General features: G+C 38.7%; 1 protein-coding gene across 5 annotated transcripts; it reads left to right on the top strand.

Moving 5' to 3' along the window:
- Positions 1 to 2614: 2614 nt before the first annotated feature.
- GOLGA7 (golgin A7) lies at positions 2615 to 20044 on the top strand. Of its 5 annotated transcripts, none has more exons than XM_027071181.2 (6): positions 2672 to 2785; positions 2995 to 3126; positions 8098 to 8250; positions 14741 to 14842; positions 15912 to 15974; positions 18640 to 20044. In XM_027071181.2, exons 2-5 carry the CDS (start codon positions 3016 to 3018, stop codon positions 15957 to 15959), a joined length of 414 nt encoding a protein of 137 aa, XP_026926982.1. In that variant the 5' UTR covers positions 2672 to 2785; positions 2995 to 3015; the 3' UTR covers positions 15960 to 15974; positions 18640 to 20044. The 5 variants fall into 5 exon arrangements, with proteins under 5 accessions (XP_026926976.1, XP_026926982.1, XP_026926988.1 ...); XM_027071187.2 differs by having other exon boundaries at positions 15907 to 15974; XM_027071175.2 differs by lacking the exons at positions 14741 to 14842; positions 15912 to 15974 and having other exon boundaries at positions 2615 to 2734.
- Positions 20045 to 20464: the final 420 nt, after the last annotated feature.

The raw sequence follows: 20464 nt of genomic DNA, 5'->3' as shown, positions 1-20464 counted from the left end.
AAAGAAGACACATAATGCCCAACAGGTACATGAAAAGGTGCTCAACATCAGTAATCACCCAGGATATGCAAATCAAAACCACAATGATATAACACCGCACACCTGTTAGCATGGCTTTTTAGCAAAAAGACAACACACAACAAGTGCTGGGGTGGGGGGGTGGGGGGGCGATGTAGACAAAAGGAAACCCTTGCACCCTGTTGGTGAGAATGTAAATTGGTACAACCACTATGAAAAACAGCATGGAGTTGCCTCAAAAAATTAAAAATAGAACTGCTATGTGGTCCAGCAACCCTTCTTCTGGGTATTTCATTTCCAAAGGAAATGAAATCAGTATCTCAAAGACAAAACTGTGCTCCTATGTTAATTGCAGCATTAGTCACAATAGCCATGATATGGAAACAACCTATATGTCCATAGTCAGATGGATGGGTAAAGAAAATGTCATATATAACTATTTATATATATATATATATATATATATATATATAATAGGTATATTATATGTAATATATATAATATGAATATTATTCAGCCATGAGAAAGAAAACCCTACCATTTACAACAACCTAAAATGAATCTAGAGGACATTATGCTAAGTGACATCAGTCAAACAAAAAGACAAATATTGTATGATCTCAGTGATACGTGGACTCTAAAAAAAAAAAAAGTCTAACTCACAGAAACAGACAGTATAATGGTGATTACTAGGGGCTAGAGGTCAAGGAGATCTTACTGAATCAGTAAAAAAGTATCAACTTCAGAGACAAACCCTAGTCTTTAATGCAAAACAGGGTCAGATGATAGAACAGAATAGAAAATCCAGAAATGGCCACATATATACATATAAAAAACTGATTTTTGACACAGCTATAAGGACAATGAAGTGGAGAAAGGAGAGCCTTTTCAACAAATAATGCTGGAATAACTGGATAATTATATGAGGAGAAAAAATGAACTTAAATCCATACCTGTGGTAGGCAGAATAATGCCCTTCCCGAGATATCTGCACCCTAATGTGTTCCAAACCCAAGGATATGTTAAGAGAGTGAAAAGTCAAGCCACAGAATGGGGGGGGAGGGGCGGGGAAGATTGCAAATTGTATATCTGATACAGGACTATTCTCTAGAATATACAACAAAACTCTCAAAACTCAATAATTGGAAAACAAACACAAATTGCAAAAAAACTAGAGCAAATACTTCATCAAAGAAGATATAGGAATGGCAAATAAGTACATGAAAAGATGTTCAAAATCATTAGTCATAGAAAAATGAAATGTATAACTACAAGAGGATATCTCTATACAAACATGGGGCAACCCTCATATACTATTGGTGTGAATGTAAAATGGTACAACCACTTTGGAAAATAGTTCGACAGTTTCCTAAAAAGTTAAACACTAGATATTTAGCCAAGAGAAATGAAATCATATGTCCATACAAAGACTTGAATATGAATGTCCAATAGCAGCTTTATTTGTAATAGCCCCAAACTGGAAGCAACTCAAAAGTCCATCAACAGATGAATGAATAAACAAACAATAGGAAATCCATACAATGCAATACTATCCAGCAACAAAAATGAATGAATTCATAATAACACGACAGATGAATCTCAAAATACTGTCTATGTGAAAGACAGCAAATGGTATGATTCATTTTACATAAGATTCAAGGAAATGCAAACTAACATATAGTGACAGAAAGCAGATCAGTGCCTGGGGAAAAGGAGCTGGGTAAGGATAGGGCAGAGGGATTACAAAGGAGCATAAGGAATCTCAAATTTTGAGGGAGATAAATGTTCACAATCTTGATTGATATGATGAGATGATGATTTCATGGTTGTATATATATGTCAGAATTTATTACATTGTCCACTTCAAATACATTGCGTTTATTGTATGCTATTTATATTTCCATAAAACTTTTAAAAATACAGTAAAAGAATATTCTTAAAATATATAAAATTCAGGATGAGACAGTGGTGCTAACAAGTTACATCAGCCAGCACCAGCAGACAAGTTTAAGGTGGGGTTTCCTTGGCTGCCTTGCAAAAGTATGCTGAGTTAAGTGAGAGCCCCAGTGGTCAAGGAAATGAGAACTGCTTGTCCTCTCAGGCCACCTGAGGGATGTAGACTGGGGTACTGGATGAAAATCTTGGGGTAGGAGGATCAGTAACACCTCAGAGAATGGGAGGAAGGATGCTGGATGACAAAGCCCAAGCAGGTTCTTTGTCCTCTCTTCCTCCCACCCCTTTGCCAAAAGGGTCCCTAGGCTTCTGTTTTCTGTTTACAAATTTGTGTGAGCAGTTTGTTTGGTATAGAGTTGGGTGGTGTCTCACGTGCAAGCTAGGACATCCAATCAAGAGTGAAAATAACACCTTACAACAGTGATCAAAAACTACCTGGACGATCAATAGGGAAATGACACAATGTGACAAGGAAATGACACAACGGGGAAAATCCCGAGTTTTAGACCTCAGCAACCGTCGGCAAGACACCGCCCTCCAAAGTTCTCCCCTTCCACGCCCCGCCCAGGCTTTTCCTTCCTTATTGACTCCTCCGGGAGGGGCGGGAGGCGGAGTCAGCCTGGGCCCCGCCCGCTGAGCGCGCCTCCACCCCGCAGCGCGCAGCCTCACCAGAGTCGCTTTACGGCCGAGGAGAGGGTGGGTCCTCGCCTCGAGGCAGGACGCCGAGCTGAGGGGCGGGGAAAGAGGTCTTTTGCGGCAAGACGTAAGTGACGGCGTAGGCGGTGCGACTGCAGCTGGAGGGCAGAGGAGGCGGGTTCGTGTTTCCCGGGCCGAACCGGGCTGTGGGGGCCGCGGGGCCTGGGCCGGGGCTGTAGCTAAAGGCCCGCGGTGACAGCATGGGTGAAGGGGAGTGGGGCGGAAGAGGCCTTGGGCTGCTTTGGCCGGTGGGAGGGGGGGGTGGGGGGCTGTCTTTGGTCCAGGCCGGGGATCTGACCCGTGGCTGGTGTCTCCCCGAACCCGCAGCGTGCCCGTCCTGTCCTCGCCATGAGGCCGCAGCAGGCGCCGGTGTCCGGGAAGGTATTCATTCAGCGAGACTACAGCAGTGGCACACGCTGCCAGTTCCAGACCAAGTTCCCCGCCGAGCTGGAGAACCGGGTACGCAGACTGGCTCCCCACACCTGCTCTGGGGCGAGGGAGGGGGACTCTTCAGGGACGGGAGGGAGTATGGGCCGACACCAGACCCGTTTGATGCCTGCCTCGCGGTTCTGAGGAGGGGCGGGCAAAGGAGGTGCCTTGGTCAAAGGAGGGCCACTAAGCAAGATGCGGTGTTTGGAGGAGGACGAATAAAGCCAAGCCCCTGAGTGTGATGGCCTTACAGAACTCGGTGGTGCCGAGTGCCGGGAATCTGTACCCAGCCAGCTGTCTTCTTACCCGGCCGTCTCCACACCTCCACCCGGGTTATTGACAACAGTGATGAGGAACTAATTCCTGAGGTTCCAAGCCACCTAACTCAGCATGTTGTAAACTGTGACCTCCTACTTCGCCACGCAAGAGTAATCATCATCATTCTTGTGACTGGCGTTTGTGGCCATTGTGCTGGTCGCACTGCTCAGCAGAAAGGGCTTATTAAATGCTGTGCCAGACAGTTACAGACAGGCTTTCTTGGAACCTGAAAAACCTAGAACAGTAGATCGGCCTGGACAGGGAAATATCTCCGAACAAGGCCTTCAACTTGTTGTTCCCAGTTAAGATCACTGGGAGCCACCTGCGTTGTGATGCTTGCATATTGAAACTGTCCTCAGGATATAGGTCCCTCAGACAACTCTGCACACAGAAATGGAAGAAGGCACTGTTTCCTCTTTCTTAAGAGTTAGGGGGGAAAAAGTCAGTGAATTTTATTTTAAAAGTACAATGAAGTGAGCATATGTGACTGTGTTTTCTTGGGCCCGCATGTGCTCACCTACCCAAAGAAAGATCTTTTGGTCTTGAGCCATGTTACCTTACATTCAGTTTACTTTTCAGAGGTCAGTTTCTGGTAAGATGGAAGCAGAGTTTTGTGCTCTTTTCTCCTTGATTGGGAAGTGAGCGACTGAGGTGATGAGGTGTGCTGTGGGTGTGGGCGTAAGAAATACTGGTCATGGGATAAGTGGGTGTAGATGAGTCTGTGCTAGAGAAATGTGTAGCAGTCCTTTAAAATCAGTTTGTAACAAGGTAGGTTGTTCTACCTGATTGCCAAGTTTGGGAAATCAATGTATATCAATTATAGTGTCCTTCAACACTGTGGTCAAGTTAGTGACCCAAGTATGTTTCTTTAAATGCAAATGAAAGATCAAATATGCTTTTCTTTTCTTTCTTTCTTTCTTTCTTTCTTTTTTTTTTTTTTGAATGTTATTTATTTTTGAGAGAGAGAGAGAGAGAGAGAAAGAGCATGAGCAGAGGAGGGGCAGAGAGAGAGAGGGAGACACAAAATGGGAACCCGGCTTCCAGGCTCTGAGCTGTCTGCACAGAGCCCCACACGGGACTTGAACCCACAAACTGCGAGATATGACCTGAGCCGCAGTAGGACGCTTAATAAGACTGAGCCACCCAGGTGCCCCAGATCAGATATGCCTTTTAAAGAAGGTTTCATATTAGTTTGTCTGTGAAATGCCACATAAATGCTACAGTTTATCATTGCGATGTTATGAGTTAACTCAGCTTGACACTGGCTGGACATTTCCACTGTGGTTTGAAGAGGTAGAAATTGAGCACAATGCCTGCTGGCTAGAGCTACCAAATGTTTTTTTTTTCTTTAAATAATTTAACATCACAGTTAACATACATGTTTTCTGTGTTAGGGTTTGTATGAAATGGATCAAATGTTTTATTTGCAAGCCTTTTATGGAAAGTCTGATGTACACTATTTATGTACTTTCAAATCAGAGTGTAAACTATACACTTACTTGGATGTTACAAGATTTCTTTGTTTAAAGGTTTTAAAGTCAAACTTCTAACTCATAACTAAGCCAAATATATGTATGCAGAAACACATTAGCCTTCCACTCTGTGTGGTAGAGCCTTTATTTTATAGTCTGAATACAGAAACACAATGTAGTCACAGTACTCCACTGATTTTTATAGAAAATTGATGTTTCTAAATTCTGGAGGCCTTTTTACTTCTTTGACTTCAGATTATAGACCAGAACTGCTTATGACTCTGAGTACTATATGGAGTATTATTTAGTGCTGTTCAGTTGTGTCTTTGAGGGATTTTTCTTCTTTTTTTCTTTTTAAATGTTTGGGCTAAAACACTAGTTTATGCTTTAAACTGCTTGGGAGAGCTTTTGATTTTTCTTTTAATGTGTTGAAATCAAATTTAAATTACAGGTTTAAATTTTCCTTGCTTTGTTTGATGGAAAATTGGAAGGTTTCTGTCTTTGTTTCTCTACTCCTTACCCTAGAAATTGTACTGATTGCTCTGCCACTGGGGCTGATTTTCCTTTTGTGAGAACATCACACTTGGCAATTTAATAGAGGAAGAAACTAATATACAATGTTTTGTATTACTTTAAAGCAACACACACACACGCAGGCATTTGTACCCTTTAATCTCAGAGTGAGGGCACGTTCTGCCTGTTAACAAGTTTACTTTTTCCGTTGCCTGTTAGAATGTAATACTTTGATGCTTAAGTACTTTGTTGCCAGGACAATTCTTAAAGAAAGCCTTAGTCTCACTTTAGCCAAAATACAGACATCTAGACACCCTGGGTCTGGGTAGGAGAGAAATGAGTAAACTACAATTGAAGCATTTGTTCCCCTACATACCTTTAAAATATGTGTCTGCATCTGGTTCATAGAAATTACCTTTGACTTGTGATCACTTTAAGCTTCAGCCCCATGCTTTCTACCACATCATTCAACAAGAAACAAAAATTCTGGGAAAAGGAGTCTGATTCCTATTTCCGTTCTGATTTTCAATGTTTATTAGTCCAAATTTATGTTGGGCTCCCACTTCACAAATCTCCCAATTTTGTCATAGCATCTATATCAGTCTTCAGGTACCCAAGAGAGAATACTGAAAGGTATTTTTTATAGTGAAGGGAGTGAAAGAAAAATGCGCACATTTGTTCTGTTGAACCCTCATATGTTAGGTCCTTTGCCCTTGCTGCTGTCTGCCATGCTGTTTACCTTTTTTCCCCTTTTCTTTTTTAGTAAGCTTTCAAAGAAATTCTTGACTTTTTAAATTTCTTTTTTAACCTTTTAAAAAAGTCCTTAATGTTGGTGGGTTGGTTTGTTTGTTTTTCTTTAATGATCTATGATTTGTTTCCATCCTATAAAGCATTACTGTCTTGGAATAGCTTTTTTAAGAATTCATGTTTCTAGTATGATCAGTCATTCTGATCTGAAAGAAGATGTTTCTGGGTTGGAGCCCATGGTTTTGAATCACAAGGCCAAAGAAATGTAAATAATTCATGGAACCTTCCTTATCAGATCATAACATTTAAGTAAATCAATTGTGAGTGTTTGAAATTATTTAGACTTTTGTGGATTTGCTGATGTGACAAACTGAAGGTGTTATTTTAGGCATAATTAGGTAAAGATAACAATTTGTTACAAATATTTGTTTGCAGAGTGAATAGAATTCATTTTCAGGGAATGAGAACTCTGACGTCAATTCTCCAAATGACCGTTCTTCAAGTGGCGGCTTCCCGCACCATCTCTGCCCATCCAGCCCTTTTCAGAAGCTCTTAATAGTCTAGGAAATTAAAAGTAGTTCCTATTGAAAAAGCAGGAGAGCCACCACCATTTTAAGGTTCACATTAAAGTTTTTCATGCCGTTGGCTCACCGCATCCTCACAGTTTTTCCACACGCAGAACAAAACAATGATCACAACTGCCTCTAACCTAAAGGGTTTTAATAGCTTAAGGATGATGACCATAAATTGTTTTACATTTTAAAAAATTATGTTCGTGGGACTGTTTTGTCTCAAACTGTATATTGAAGTCCTTTGACTTTTTTCTGAGTCTATATGTATAGACTTCATAAAGGAGAGAATTCATATGTAAGGAGTTACTCTACTCGTTTCAGGAATAAGGGAGTTTGTGTGAGAGGGGTCCTATAGTAAGGACAGATAAGTTGTCCTTTGTTGCCAAGAATGATAGTGTGGCATGAAATACTCTACTAATGGGATGAAAATCCTAGGGTAGAGCACTGAGATGTGAAAGTACTGTTAGCAGAAGAAAGTGAAAGCAGATGATTAGAGTGAAAATGGAAGACAATGGTAGTATTAGGGTCAATATGGGATAATGGTGTCACTGAATAGAAGGGTAACAGGAATGACTTGGTGTGAAGAATTGTGTGATAGTTTGAGATTTTGCCTTGTTCAGTGTGAGCTTTTAGTAAATTCCAGTGTTTAGAGACTCAATTTAAGATTACCTGCTCTTAGAGAGAGAGGCAAACCAACTTACAGGTGATGGAGAGTAAGGAATGCACTTGTGATGAGCACCAAGTGATGTATGGAAGCGTTGAATCACTATGTTGTACACCGGAAACTAATATTACGTTGTATGTTAACTAACTGGAATTTAGATTAAAAAAAACTTTAAAACAATAAAAAGATTACCTGTCCTTTCCAGATAAAGAGAACTTCTCCTTCCTTTTGTGCTCCCGCCATACTTTATTATGTGCCCACTGTAGTACTTTGTCAATTTATTATGTCTTTATGTTTACATACCTGTTCTGCTTACATGACTTGTCAACTCCTGGAGGACTGAGTGTTTTGTTCTTCTTCCTCAAAGGCCTGTCCTAACATCTGATGATAGGTGCTCAGTAAATGTGAATATAAGTGAATGGAAAATGGAAGGATTGTATAATTTTATTAAGTTACTTGAAACTGAGTATAGAGAATAAAGAGACACCATACTGAGCCTTGAAGATATCCAGTGTCCATAAAAGGGATAAGATTTAAAAAAAAAAAAAAAAAAAAGCAGTTTCAGTAACATAGGTCCTGATTTAATCATCCAGGAGGTTTGCCAACTATTAGATAAGAATGTTGACAGAACAGCAGAATCAATTAGTGATAGCCAGCATTAGTGAGTGGCTGATCTTTTTTCCAAAACTTACTTTAAATTCTTTTTTCCATACAGATTGATAGGCAGCAGTTTGAAGAAACAGTTCGAACTCTAAATAACCTTTATGCAGAAGCAGAGAAGCTTGGGGGCCAATCATATCTTGAAGGCTGTTTGGCCTGCCTAACAGCCTACACCATCTTCTTATGCATGGAAACTCATTATGAGAAGGTGAGCCAACCTTTGTTTTCACAAAATCTCTTAAAATCATAAAAAAGGTGAATTGATATATTCATGTTTACATGGTAACAGTTGCCATAAAATTTCAAGGGGCATTTATAATAATAATTCAAATTCTGTCATTGCTCCTGTGTAGAGAGCACATAGTAGAGATTCCTGAGTCTTCAGAAACCAGTCAAAATTCATCTGTTAACATAGAGTTGACATACCAATGTTCAAATTGACTTACGCTTAAGATTGTAGAAGATCTGTATTCTCATTCTATCTAGCTTTTTGAGAATCCTTTTACTTTTTTCCCCAAGTCTCTGTCTTCAGTCTTATCCTCCAGCTTGAGATCTTCTCTTCTCTTTGCAACTGCCTGCTAGACCTGGAGGTGCCAGCTTCTCAATGTAGATGTCCAAAAGGCAAACCTCACACCTCCCCATTTTGTTTAATAACACCCTTCCTTTTTCAGTACCATCTTTAGGTGTGGGGGATGAAGAAGAGGGAAAAATTTATCAGTTGTCAAAGACTGAAATATCTGCCATTTTCCCATTCATTAACTTTTCATGATTTCTTCTGCCACTTTTCTAATGTACGCCCTTATTACCTCTTAGACTGTCGAAATAGTGTGATGAGTTTCATTTCTTCCAATCTTTCACTTGTCCAAACCATCCATTGCTGCCTTCATGGACACTGCATTTCTTCCCCTAGCACTCCTATAAATTCGGAGGCCTCTCCTGGCTTCCCATTCGCTGCCAGTGAGTAAAGCTCAAGCCCTTTCTCCACCTGACCTCAGGCCTCCCTTTCCAGCTTTCTCCCGCCCCTTTCTCCCTGTATCTTTTGGCCAAACCCACTTCCTCGCTGGGCACCAAGCGTACCCTCCTAGGTTTTCCTCCACCTATAGTGCCACTCTCCCTGTGTTCAAGTCTCACCAAACCCTTAGGTGCCTCTGTCCTGTAACCTTTCCTTACTCTTCTAATTAGTATCTTTCTGACCTATGTATCCCCGCATTTTATTTATGTCTCTGTCCTGGCACTTACCTCTCTGGACTTTTGAATGTAGCAGTTTGCTTTCTTATTTGCCCTTTAAGTATGTATTTTTCTTGAGGTCAAGGACAGTGCCTTAACTGTTTTGTGTCCCTCTTCATGCATAACACCATGCCCTGGGTGCATTAGGTGCTCACTGAATATGTATTGAATGAATTTAAGCAAATCAGAGTAAACCCCTAATACATCATTTAATTTTGAGCATGTTTAGCAACTGAAATGCTATACAGGTATCTGTACTATACCCCACACAACAGAACTGTCCCCGTGATTGTCTTGCACTCTGTGTAGTAGAGAGCAGAGAGTTGCAGCTAAATTATTTTTGTGAGTTACTGGCTGGAGATGCTGCCATATTCATTAGCATCCTGACATGAATTGTGTTAGTGTTACTAAAAAGGGTATATCTAAATAACTAAATTAGTTGTTATATTTTTCTCCATATTATACAGAGAAGCAGCCGACTTTCATTCCTGTTTAATATTCAAAATCAGAAGTTGTAAAGGATCAGTATCAGCTTTCAGTCTGTGTTTTGTCTTAGCAGCTTCTCTTTAATAGTACACTTGCTGAGTGAAGGGACAAGGGTTTCATTCATTTGATAAATATTTATCGAAAGCCTACTATGTGCTAAACAATGCACAGGGGATATAATGGAATAGGACAAACATGGTTACTGACCTTGTAGTATTTATAATTTAGTGGTAACAACTGATGTTAAGGAAACAGAACCAACTAAATTATTAATGGCAATAAACGTCTTGAAGAAAACAAACTTTCCCATGATAGAAAATAATAGGAGAGACCTAATTTAGATTGTGTGGTCAGAAAAGGCCACTGAAATGGTAACATTTAAGCTGCTAAGTGAAGGCTACAAATCGTCCAGACCATTCAGGCAGAGAGATGGTAAATAAAAAGGCCCAGAGAGCATGATGGGTCCTGGGAATTGTAAGAAGGCCAGTGTGGAAGAGAGGGGCTGTAGGTGAATTTGGAGAGGTAAGGAAGGAGCTGTGTCATGTAGGAGTGTGTAGTCCATGGAAAGATGTTCAGACTTTATTTTCAGTGCAGGGGGGAAGCTATTTCAAGGTCTTAAGCGGGAGAGTGATATGATCAGATTTTCATTTTAAAGCACTTTCTTTGCTCTGGAGGGAAAAAAAGATACAAAAGTGGAAGTAGGGAAACCAGGTACAATGCTCCATAGAAATCCAGACAAGAGATGACATTGTCATTTCACTACATTTCACATTTGTTGATACGATTTCAGTTAACTTTTATTTATCCATGTGCATTTACTGAAATAGATACAGAAACCTCCTTCTAATGTCAGTTGTAAAAAGAAATGGGTAATTGGGTTCCAGCCAAGTCATTCACTAATTATAGGATCATGGACAAATTAATCTGAATTCTTTCAACTATAAAATGGGTATTAGAATTAATGTATTGTCTTACATATGGTAGATGCTTAATAATAAATAGTGTTTTCTTAAGGTAAATATAAGGGGCACCTGGCTGGATCAGTCAGTAGAGCGAACGACTCTTGATCTTGGGGCTGCGAGTTCGAGCTCCACGTTGGGTGTGAAGATTACTTAAAAATAAAATCTTTAAGAGGTACCCGGGTGACTCGGTTGAGCATCTGACTCTGGATTTTGGCTCAGACCATGATCCTAGGGTTGTGGGATCGAGCCCCACGTTGAGCTCTGCACTGAACGTGGAGTCGGCTTAAGATTCTCTCATTCTCTCTCTCTCTCTCTTTCTCTCTCTCCCTCTCTCCCTTGCACAAGTGTGTGCATGTGCTCTCTATCTCTAAAATAAAATAAAAATAGAGATATAATTATAAAAATAAAATTTTAAAATAAGTGAGAATTTAGTGTATCTACATATATACACATACACTAACTTAAGTGTTTACATATATACACACATACATGATTTAATCAGGTATTTGTGAACTCATATACAATTTTTTTTCAAATATGAGTAATCTTTTTTAGCAGCTGCTGGCTTATTTAGCTGCTAAAACTTTTGGTAGCTTTTAATTAAAATCCCTTTGACTGGGGGCACCTGCCTGGCTCAGTTGGTAGAGCATGCAACTCTTGATCTCAGGGTTGTGAGTTCAAGTCCCACATTGGGTGCAGAGCCTACTAAAAATTAATTAATTAATTAATTAAAATATATATATATCCCTTTAATTACTAGTCTTGAAAGGCAGTTCTCAGTATCAGAAATAAAGTGGAAATATATTGATCCTAATATATGTTTTCACTTAGGTTCATAGGCAATATAGAAGGCACTACTTTATATGTCTAACCAAAGTTTCTTTTTACGGGGTTTTATAAAGCAAGTAAAGACCAAATAAAATTAGTCAAGAAACCAAAATTTAAGGTGTGGCTACATGTTTTAAGTAGGTGATTTTACTGGACAATGAATAACTAGATCACGCAAAGTGAACAGCTGGAATGGTCCTAATTAAGATATAATGTATTTATACTTTCAAAAGAAAAATTTTTAATGTATATTTGTAGTTTTGATAAAATGATAAAAGTGTAAGAAAAGCTGCCTTCTCCCTCCCTCCAGTTTGTCCCTTAGGAATTTCTGTGCTATTATTTTCTACTTTATGAAAGGACAGGCTTGAGTCATTTAGTCTGTATTGTTTTAAAGACTAAAATTTTTAACCTACAAACAGAAAGCCTAATATAATAGTACTTACGCTTTGTCATGTGGGTTAAATTTTTTGAAACTGTAAATAAGCCTTTTAAAACTCACTAGAACAATCATGCTTTTTTTCCCCTGTAATGTGCTATTTATTGATTTAAAATGAAGATAAAGACTTCAGTGTTTTCTCTATTGTTGCTGCCCATTATAATTGGGGAACAAATGGGCTTGTAGAAGCTTCTCCTCGCAGTAGCTGTCTGCCTGGTTCATAACATCCTTTCTGCTTATGTGCTGTAATCTGTAAAAGGAACAAATTAGAAGGAACTTAGATATTTTCTGAAAATACTAAGATCCTGCTGTTCTTGCTTAGCCGCACTTAGGATAGTTTTTCTTAAAGGTCTGTATTTCTTCTTGAGGCTTTCTCCAGTTTAATATTCTCAAGGAGGATAATAAATAGTCTTTGCTGAGGTTGGATTGTCTTCAGCTTTGTAAATATTACACAGATTGAGGTTTTGTTGAGGGTTTGAGGATAACAGATAATTTTGTCCAATATTCTTGTTTGTTTTGACATTGATTTACCAAAAATAATAAACTGTGAGCAAAATGTCAACATAAAGCTTCCTAGGAGTGAGCATGCTGATTTGTCCTGCCTGGGACGCAGTGTGAGTTTACTCATGTTAAAGCTTTCTTGTTGCTGAAGAGACTAAGACAGTCCTGCCTTCCCCAGAGCAATATTAAGAGGATTTGGAGCTTATGCAAAAAGAAGACATTGTTTTGTTTCTGAACTGATACCTAAGTGCACATGAATGTTATTAAAATTTAAGTAAAAACTTTGCACATCAAAGTTAATGCTTGAATCAAATAAAGGCATGCTATTTCTTTGCCCGTAACCTGTGCCCAAGGAGTGAGGGAGGAAAGCTGTTCTGAAGGAATCCTTTCTTTGCAACCAGCCATGCAGACGCTTTTCTGACTGCCACCCCCTAGTGTAAAGGTACTGGAGTGAGGGTACACCGACTCTCCAATTTCCAGTTCTGTCAGATAAGCTGGGAAAGAAACTGGACAGAAGATTAAGAGTCCTGACTTGGTCACCTTTATGGGCTACTTCCTTACATTTGTTATTTTAGCATGATTGATAAACTGATAAAAAGTACCTAAGATTTTTTTTTGCCCATAAAGACCAAGCATTACTCAGGTTCTTTGTGAGTTGAAAATAGAATGATATTTGTATTACTTCAGGTAATTAGGTAAAAAAAAAAAAAAAAAAAAAAAAAAAAATCTTTAGAAGTGGTATTTTTTAAGTTTTTTCTTTTAATGTTTATTTTTTGAGAGAGAGCATGAGTTGTGGAGGGGCAGAGAGCGAGGGAGACAGAATGTGAAGCAGGCTTCAGGCTCTGAGTTGTCAGCACAGAGCCAGATGCAGGGCTCGAACCCACAAACTGCAAGATCATGACCTGAACCGAAGTCAGACACTTAATCGACTGAGCCACCCAGCTGCCCCAGAAGTGGTGGTATTCTTAATTCACTACTTAACCCTGCAGACTGCTCTTTTAATGATATCATGCTCTTTTAGAACATGAGATTGTAGTATTCCCAAAGATGTAACTTGAATGAATTTATTTAAATTTCACTTTCCTTCAGTAAGAAAATCCACTATACAGACTACCTAGTGTTTTAAATTCTAAATCAGTTTATACGAAAGTACCTAAATTGTAGCATCCTAATTTTGTTAGTTTGCCCCAGTGCATTGTAGACCCACTCTTAAATTGTTTTTTAATTTCCAACTATTTTCATACAGTTCTTTTTCCCCTTTATGTTGTGATTGCGCTTATATGTGACTTTATTGTATTCTGGTAGTATGAATTTAAGAAAATATATAGTAATTAAAAAACTGGATCAAAGCCTTTTTGAACATTAGAGCCAAAAAAAGGGTCATTATGATGACTTTGAATCTGAAATAAAACATGTAACTCTTTGATTTTGTATATAACTTTTAAGATTTATTTTCCCCTAGCTTATCCGTCTCAAAATTGCCCTTATTAAAGCTGGAGATTTGGCAATTTCCAGAAGTTCCTTTGTATCCTATCTGGTTTTTGTCTGCATTTGCTTTGACTTTTACAACCTTAATGCTAAACTTATAAATTGAAGTTCCCATCGAGGACACAAGAGCAAACTACAGAGTAGCACTATATGCAGACACGGAAATGATGGAAGACACTTGACATCAGAAACTCCATAGCCACTGACAGTCACGTGCTTTACAAAGGAAATAAACTTTTCCGTTTTAAACTAACTGGGCTATCTTCTATCTTTTGTTATGGGCCAACTTTGTATCATTACTTACAATTGATGAAAACATACAAACAAGAGAAACAGCAGTTCTTCAGTGTTAAAGGGGGCGGAAGGCCAAGAACTACTCTTGGTATTAGAAGGTATCACACTGACAACACATTATGAGTGGGAAAGGGAAAAGTACAACTAACTTTTGTGTATGTGAGCATCCACTTATTTCTCTGTATCCAGGATTGAGACGACAGGGGGCAGGGAGGAGGGGCCGGCACTCATGCTTTTGTGTGCATTTGCACTTTCACCGTATTGAAGATAACTTGTGACTCGCCGAGTCCATCAAACTGTGCTGAATGTTGTGTACAACTGGTGTGTGCCACATACTCAGAGCTGTATCCCTCCATATGAATATCTATTTCTGGTTTTGAAAACTAATTCCACTGCCTGAGTATTTGGAGATCCAGCTGCTACCTAAGGTAAAATCTGATGATGCATAAAAAGCTGTGGTGTTTCTTTTCTGTCAGGTTCTGAAGAAAGTGTCCAAATACATTCAAGAGCAGAATGAGAAGATATATGCTCCCCAAGGCCTCCTCCTGACAGATCCCATTGAGAGAGGACTTCGAGTTGTATCTTTTTAGTCCAGATCATAAGGTCTAAATATCTATAAAAAGAAAATTTTGACAGTACTCTTGGGCATCACCTGGAGAGAATTTAACTCCTTTCTCATGTATTTATTTGCCCTAGGAATCTTCTGTGTGAATTGCATATCTACCATAAGCCTCTTGTCTCCAACATTTTTCTTAAAGCAAGTCTCCTTCCTTTGCAATTGTGCAGGTCTCTGGATTGTTTAATATTCTGGTTACCGTCTTTCTTGGTGGTTCTGAGGGCATCTTGTAGTAATAATGGGGGTGGTATGAGTAATGCATTTCAGCTGCAGAAACTCTGAACCTATAGCCTCTTTGAAATGCATAAACTCATAATGTGTGGTGAGACTTGTCATCCAAATGAATTGCAGTTCCATGGGGGTTCATCTGACTAGTTGAAATCAGTTGCAGCTGCCAGATGTATCATTTCATTACCTTTGACATACTGTGCATATTTTTAGAGGCAGTAAGCTTTGAAACTCACTAAGTGAATTTGGTAAATAAAATTGCAAAAAAACTAATTTAACTTGATAACTGGAGTAATGAGTAAAATAAATTTTTTTAAAAACCTAGGTCAGATAATCCCAGGCCTTCCAGCTGATAATAATTTCAGCAGTTTTATTATCTTCCACAGCAGTGGTTCTTAAACTTTTAGAGGTCATGAACCCTCTCCCAGGAAAAAGTTAGCAAATAATTTCAGGGCATTTTGAACCCCTGAATTCATTACCTCCTTCAGTTCTCAGCCAAGAACCCTCTAGCTTCTACACTATAGCATCTTTTTCCAGAATTTTTTTTTCTTTCTTCAAAAAATAAATAATCAGTGTTTGAGAGGGAGGACATGTGGAGTACTGCAGGCAGTTATATTTCTTGAAGATTTTGGCAAGATGGAGAAAGCATCATGTTTAACTTGGGTAGGAGAAATCCTTAATAATTTAAAAATGAGCAAAGCGAATTGACAGCAAAGTGCACAGATCACACACACCATCTTGCCATGGTCCCCTTTTATATGTTCCACTCTACAGTGTGTTTTCTTAACAGCCATGCTGTTTAGATTGAAATCACCATTTATGAAGACAGAGGCATGAGCAGTGGGAGATAAACCATCGAATTAAAGGTAAAAATAAAATTATATGACGTATATGCAGTTTTTATCATTTGTAGCATGCGTGAATTTTCTTTCCTGCATGGTAAATAAATCTTTAGGTTATGGCATATTCCCTGTATTGGCTTTATATTTAAAATGTATATTTAGCCCAAATTCCGTTTGGTGATCTAGAATTTAATCCTGATTTTTTTCCCCCTGTACTATTTTCAGACTGGTTTTCTTTGTTTTAGGGCATGTTTTGTTTTTTTTTTGGGGGGGGGGGGTGGGTTCTTGTTTTAGTATTTCAGGGCAATCCTAGACATTCAAATAGTTGGATTTTGCATATAAAAATCATTTCAGCGATTGCCCTGCCCATATGATGAATGGCTTTAATAACCAAAGAAACATTTCAGAGTGGAGGGGGAGATTCTGAATATTTCATTTATTTAAGTGGCTTCATTGCCCTGTAGAAGAAACCATACCCCTAGTGGGTAGAACCATAAATGTAATTCTTTTGTTTAGAATATTTATGTTCTTCTATATCCATATAATGACTCTGAATAAGTGAGAAATACATTAGTTAATACTGATGGGAGTCTGTAAGCAAATCACGTGGAAGCCATAGTACATGAGCATAGCCTTCTAAGTAACAGAAAATCATACCTCATGGTTTCTGCTGATTTCAGTCACATACACTTTCTACAGTGCTCTGCTACCGTACTTTCCTGATTGGCCGTTTGCAGGTATGTGTCACTAACTCACAGCACAGAAACAGATGCTACCAAAGCAGACATACTCTTCCTTCCAGGGCAACAGCAATAATAACTGCCACTTTGAGAGCACCTGCTCTGTGCCAGGTATTATACAAATGGTATTTCTCATTCTTATAAGAATTCTGCAAAGTATTTTCTCCATTTCAGAGATGAGCAAACCAAGGTACAAACAGATTAAATGGTGTTCTCAAAATCATTCAGTTTAACACGTTTTGGGATAGGAACCCAAGCCTGATTGACCGGAAAACCAGTTTTTACACCATACTTCGTATAAGTACTTGCAGCAGCAGAAACATGGGGAAAGGGAAGAGTTCATCAGATTATTGTTTATCTTCCCCTTTTCTTTTTCAAGACTTTCTTTAAAAATACATTTTGTCTGCCCCTGCACAATTTATCAAACCCTATAAACCAACCAGCATTCCAAGGCTGCCACCTTTTAGCACTAGTGAAATTGTCACCTGAATTCTTTGACTTTGAAAGCCGAAAATCTAAATAATGACATCCTCTGCCATGTGTTTCATTTCTTTTAAAAAGGACTTGTTTGGGAACACTTAGTGTTACTTGTTCATACACTTTCTCGTGTACAATTTCCAAACTGGCATTTCTCAGTTGAGCAACCGGGAACCTTAAAGTGTGGTTTTTGTTATGTGCCATTGGAATAAGTTTATTTTATCAATTGCAGCTGTGTTGACTTGGCACAACCCATTTGTCATGACTCGTTTTGCAGCTATTATTGCTAAATATAATGTCTTTCTGAGGTGGTGTGGGGTTTTGAGCAATTACACACCAGAGACTAATCTATCAATAGTTAGGCAACTGTGAAATTTTGAAATGGGAAAGATTTACTTTAGGAACTTCTGGATAGTTTCATGAATGCAAATATTTTTGTTCAATTTAGTTTTTAGAGCTGTGTGTTCCTCAGGCCAGGATCTAGCATGGGCTGAGGTCTTGGAGGAGGGGGAGAAACTGTAAGAATAATGAATTCGATTCTGCCATTTTTCTTAAGTCTCTAAGTTTTCTGCAGGTTGAAGCATTATATGAGAGCTAATGATTTTAACAACAACAAAAAAAAGAAAATACACAAATCATGGAGATGGCCTTTATTAAAAAAACACTTAAAATATCTTTATTAAAGATTGATGGTGTTTTCTCTTTGGATTATCTTCTTTATTTAAAAAATTGGAATGTATCATTCTGTCACAATAAATTAGTGGTGATAAAAATAGCTAACTTTTGTTGGTGTTTATTATGTGCCTGCACTATTCTAAATGCTTAATTTTAATCATCACAACAACACTACAAAGTAGGTAGTATTATCCCAATTTTTTCAGATGAGGAAACTCAGGCACAGAGAACTTAAGTTACTTATCTAAAGCTAAAAACTAGTAGGCAGCAGTTGAGGCAGCCTGGCCCCAGATTTGCTACTTCACCCTGTGCTGTACTATATTTTATGGCGTGATTGGTCAGAGATTGAAATATAGAGGGCTTGGGGTGCCTGGGTGACTCAATTGATTAGGCTTCTGCCTCTTGGTTTCGGCTCAGGTCATGATCTCACAGTTCATGAGTTCGAGCCCCATGTCAGGCTCCATGCTAACAGTGCAGAGCCTGCTTGGGATTCTCTTTTTCCCTCGCTTTCTGCCCCATTCATGTTCATTCGTTTTCTCTCTCTCTCTCTCTCTCTCTCTCTCAAAATAAATAAAAAGAATCATCCTTCTTAAAAAAAAAGAATAAGAAATATACAGGGCTTGCATTTCTGGACTGCTGGGCTATGTACTTGCTTAGTCAATTAGTACAGATCCAAGTATTTTGTTAGATAGACCGTAGCGCACTTATTAGGACCTCTGATCAGTTGGTGTGAGAGACTTGTTTTAGAGGTTATTTTTAGCATCCCTTTCTAAAACTCCTCCTTTTCCTAACTACAGATCCCTCCTCCAGCTGGGACCCTCATCTATCCACTGGCCGATCGCAGAGTGTCCCCTACCTCCTCTCCAGAGCATCATTCCTTTGTATCTGCTGCCAGAGCCACGGTGCCATTTACTCCAAGGACTAACTTTCTAAAATTCCACACCTGGAGTGGCCTCTGGTCACTCAGCATCCACTTTGTGTCTCCAAATTGTGTAGGACTCTGTAATCTCTTGATTAGTTTCTGAGAAAACACAATGAAGCATTTCACTTTTTTTATTCAAAGCCGTTAATAAAAGAAGCCGTTGGTCAGCCCAACACAAAATTCATTTCTTACCTGCCACCAGGACAGTGGTTCTCTCATTCCTGGGCCAGCTTCCCAGGTGGCTTGAGACTTCAGTGAGTCCCATCTTAGCCAGTGTTCAGTTTTATTTCCCTCAAATTCAGAAAATGCTTTTCTCCGGGATTTTGGTGAAAGGTAGGCCGTGTCTGTGGTTTTGCTAACGCACCTCCCAGATCTCATAGACCTACCAGTTTTGCCATGGCCAAAATCTTAAAGATCTATTTCTGCTGTTCAGTTTCTCCAACGGAAGCTCATTGGAAAAACAATGTATAATGTTACTTGTTCTATTATAACAGTTATTCCTAATTAAAACAGTATTTGATGCAATTTCCAGTTATTTTTCTTTGGAGAATTTTGTTATTGCATTACCTTGAATGTTGGGAAGATGTAGTATGTGTTGCGTGTTCCTTACAAAAATAAGTAAGCACAATAAAGTGGATGCTAAACCATCAAACACATAAATGTCCCTGCTGTGTCCCTGAATGTGTAATAAGCAAGTATAATAAATATTTTAATTATAGTTTTGTTATAAATATAACTTATGAGAAAAAAATTTGATAGGAATAATACCGTATATTGCTAATTTTTAACTGTCCCTACTGGCAAACCTTATGATTCATAGACTTTTCCTCATATACAGTATTCAGTGCACAGAAATCTTAGGATTGGTTCAAGTACAGTAAGTTCAGTGATTTCCAACTAAAACTCTCAAGTCCGAGTTCGTGTTTATAGTTCTTCTGGCTGTATGTTCTTAGTGTCAGGGTTTCTTATGCCCTTCATTCATCTTCGGGGTTTTGAGAGCACTGTATTTGCAAGAAAGTTAAGAAATAGGAAAGAATGAAACAGTTAAAAGTTTTACTTTCAGAGATACTGTAGGTGCTAATACTGGATTTAATCTTTCAGATTTAGTTTCTTTTATGGATCTGTTATTCAGTAAATCCCATCAGTCTGTGTAATATTTTAATTGTATAAAATTCCTTTGTTACTTTATAGCCTGTGATAGTGTATCTCTCTGCCTTTTAAACCTGTTGCAATAACTTTGCTGAAATAATAACACATTAGTAAAACTTTTCTTAAACAAATTGTCTCTGTGTCATATTTGTTGTGATTTGGTAAAGTGATACGGTATTAAATTTGGCAGATAAATAATACTTGTAGAATCTGTGTAGACAATTTTTAAACACCTTACATTCATCACACTTTTCAGTTTATATGCTTTATCTCATAAAAGGCAGATATTTCAGCTAAATATAAACACCAAGAAATAGTCCCTAATAGTAAAAAATGTATTCGATTAAGGAAATAAAAAATTAGGATGTTTGGGGTGCCTGGGTGGCTCAGTCGATTGAGCATCCGACTTCGGCTCAGGTCATGATCTCACAGTTCATGGGTTCAAGCCCCACGTTGGGCTCTGTGCTGACAGCTCAGAGCCTGGAGCCTTCTTCGGATTCTGTATCTCTCTCTCTCTCTCTCTCTGCCCCTCCACTCCACTCTCTCTCTCT

This window comes from Acinonyx jubatus, chromosome B1, assembly GCF_027475565.1.
Source record: "Acinonyx jubatus isolate Ajub_Pintada_27869175 chromosome B1, VMU_Ajub_asm_v1.0, whole genome shotgun sequence".
NCBI lineage: Eukaryota > Metazoa > Chordata > Mammalia > Carnivora > Felidae > Acinonyx > Acinonyx jubatus.
The sequence above is the reverse complement of the archived record's forward strand: the minus strand, read 5'-3'. Positions and strand labels throughout refer to the sequence as shown.

Coding starts and splice junctions, on each gene's coding strand:
- GOLGA7 (XM_027071175.2), top strand. CDS start 3,016: ATGAGGCCGCAGCAGGCGCCGGTGTCCGGGAAGGTATTCATTCAGCGA. Junction 3,127..8,097: donor CCGCCGAGCTGGAGAACCGG/GTACGCAGACTG, acceptor TTTTCCATACAG/ATTGATAGGCAGCAGTTTGA. Junction 8,251..18,639: donor TGGAAACTCATTATGAGAAG/GTGAGCCAACCT, acceptor TCCTAACTACAG/ATCCCTCCTCCAGCTGGGAC.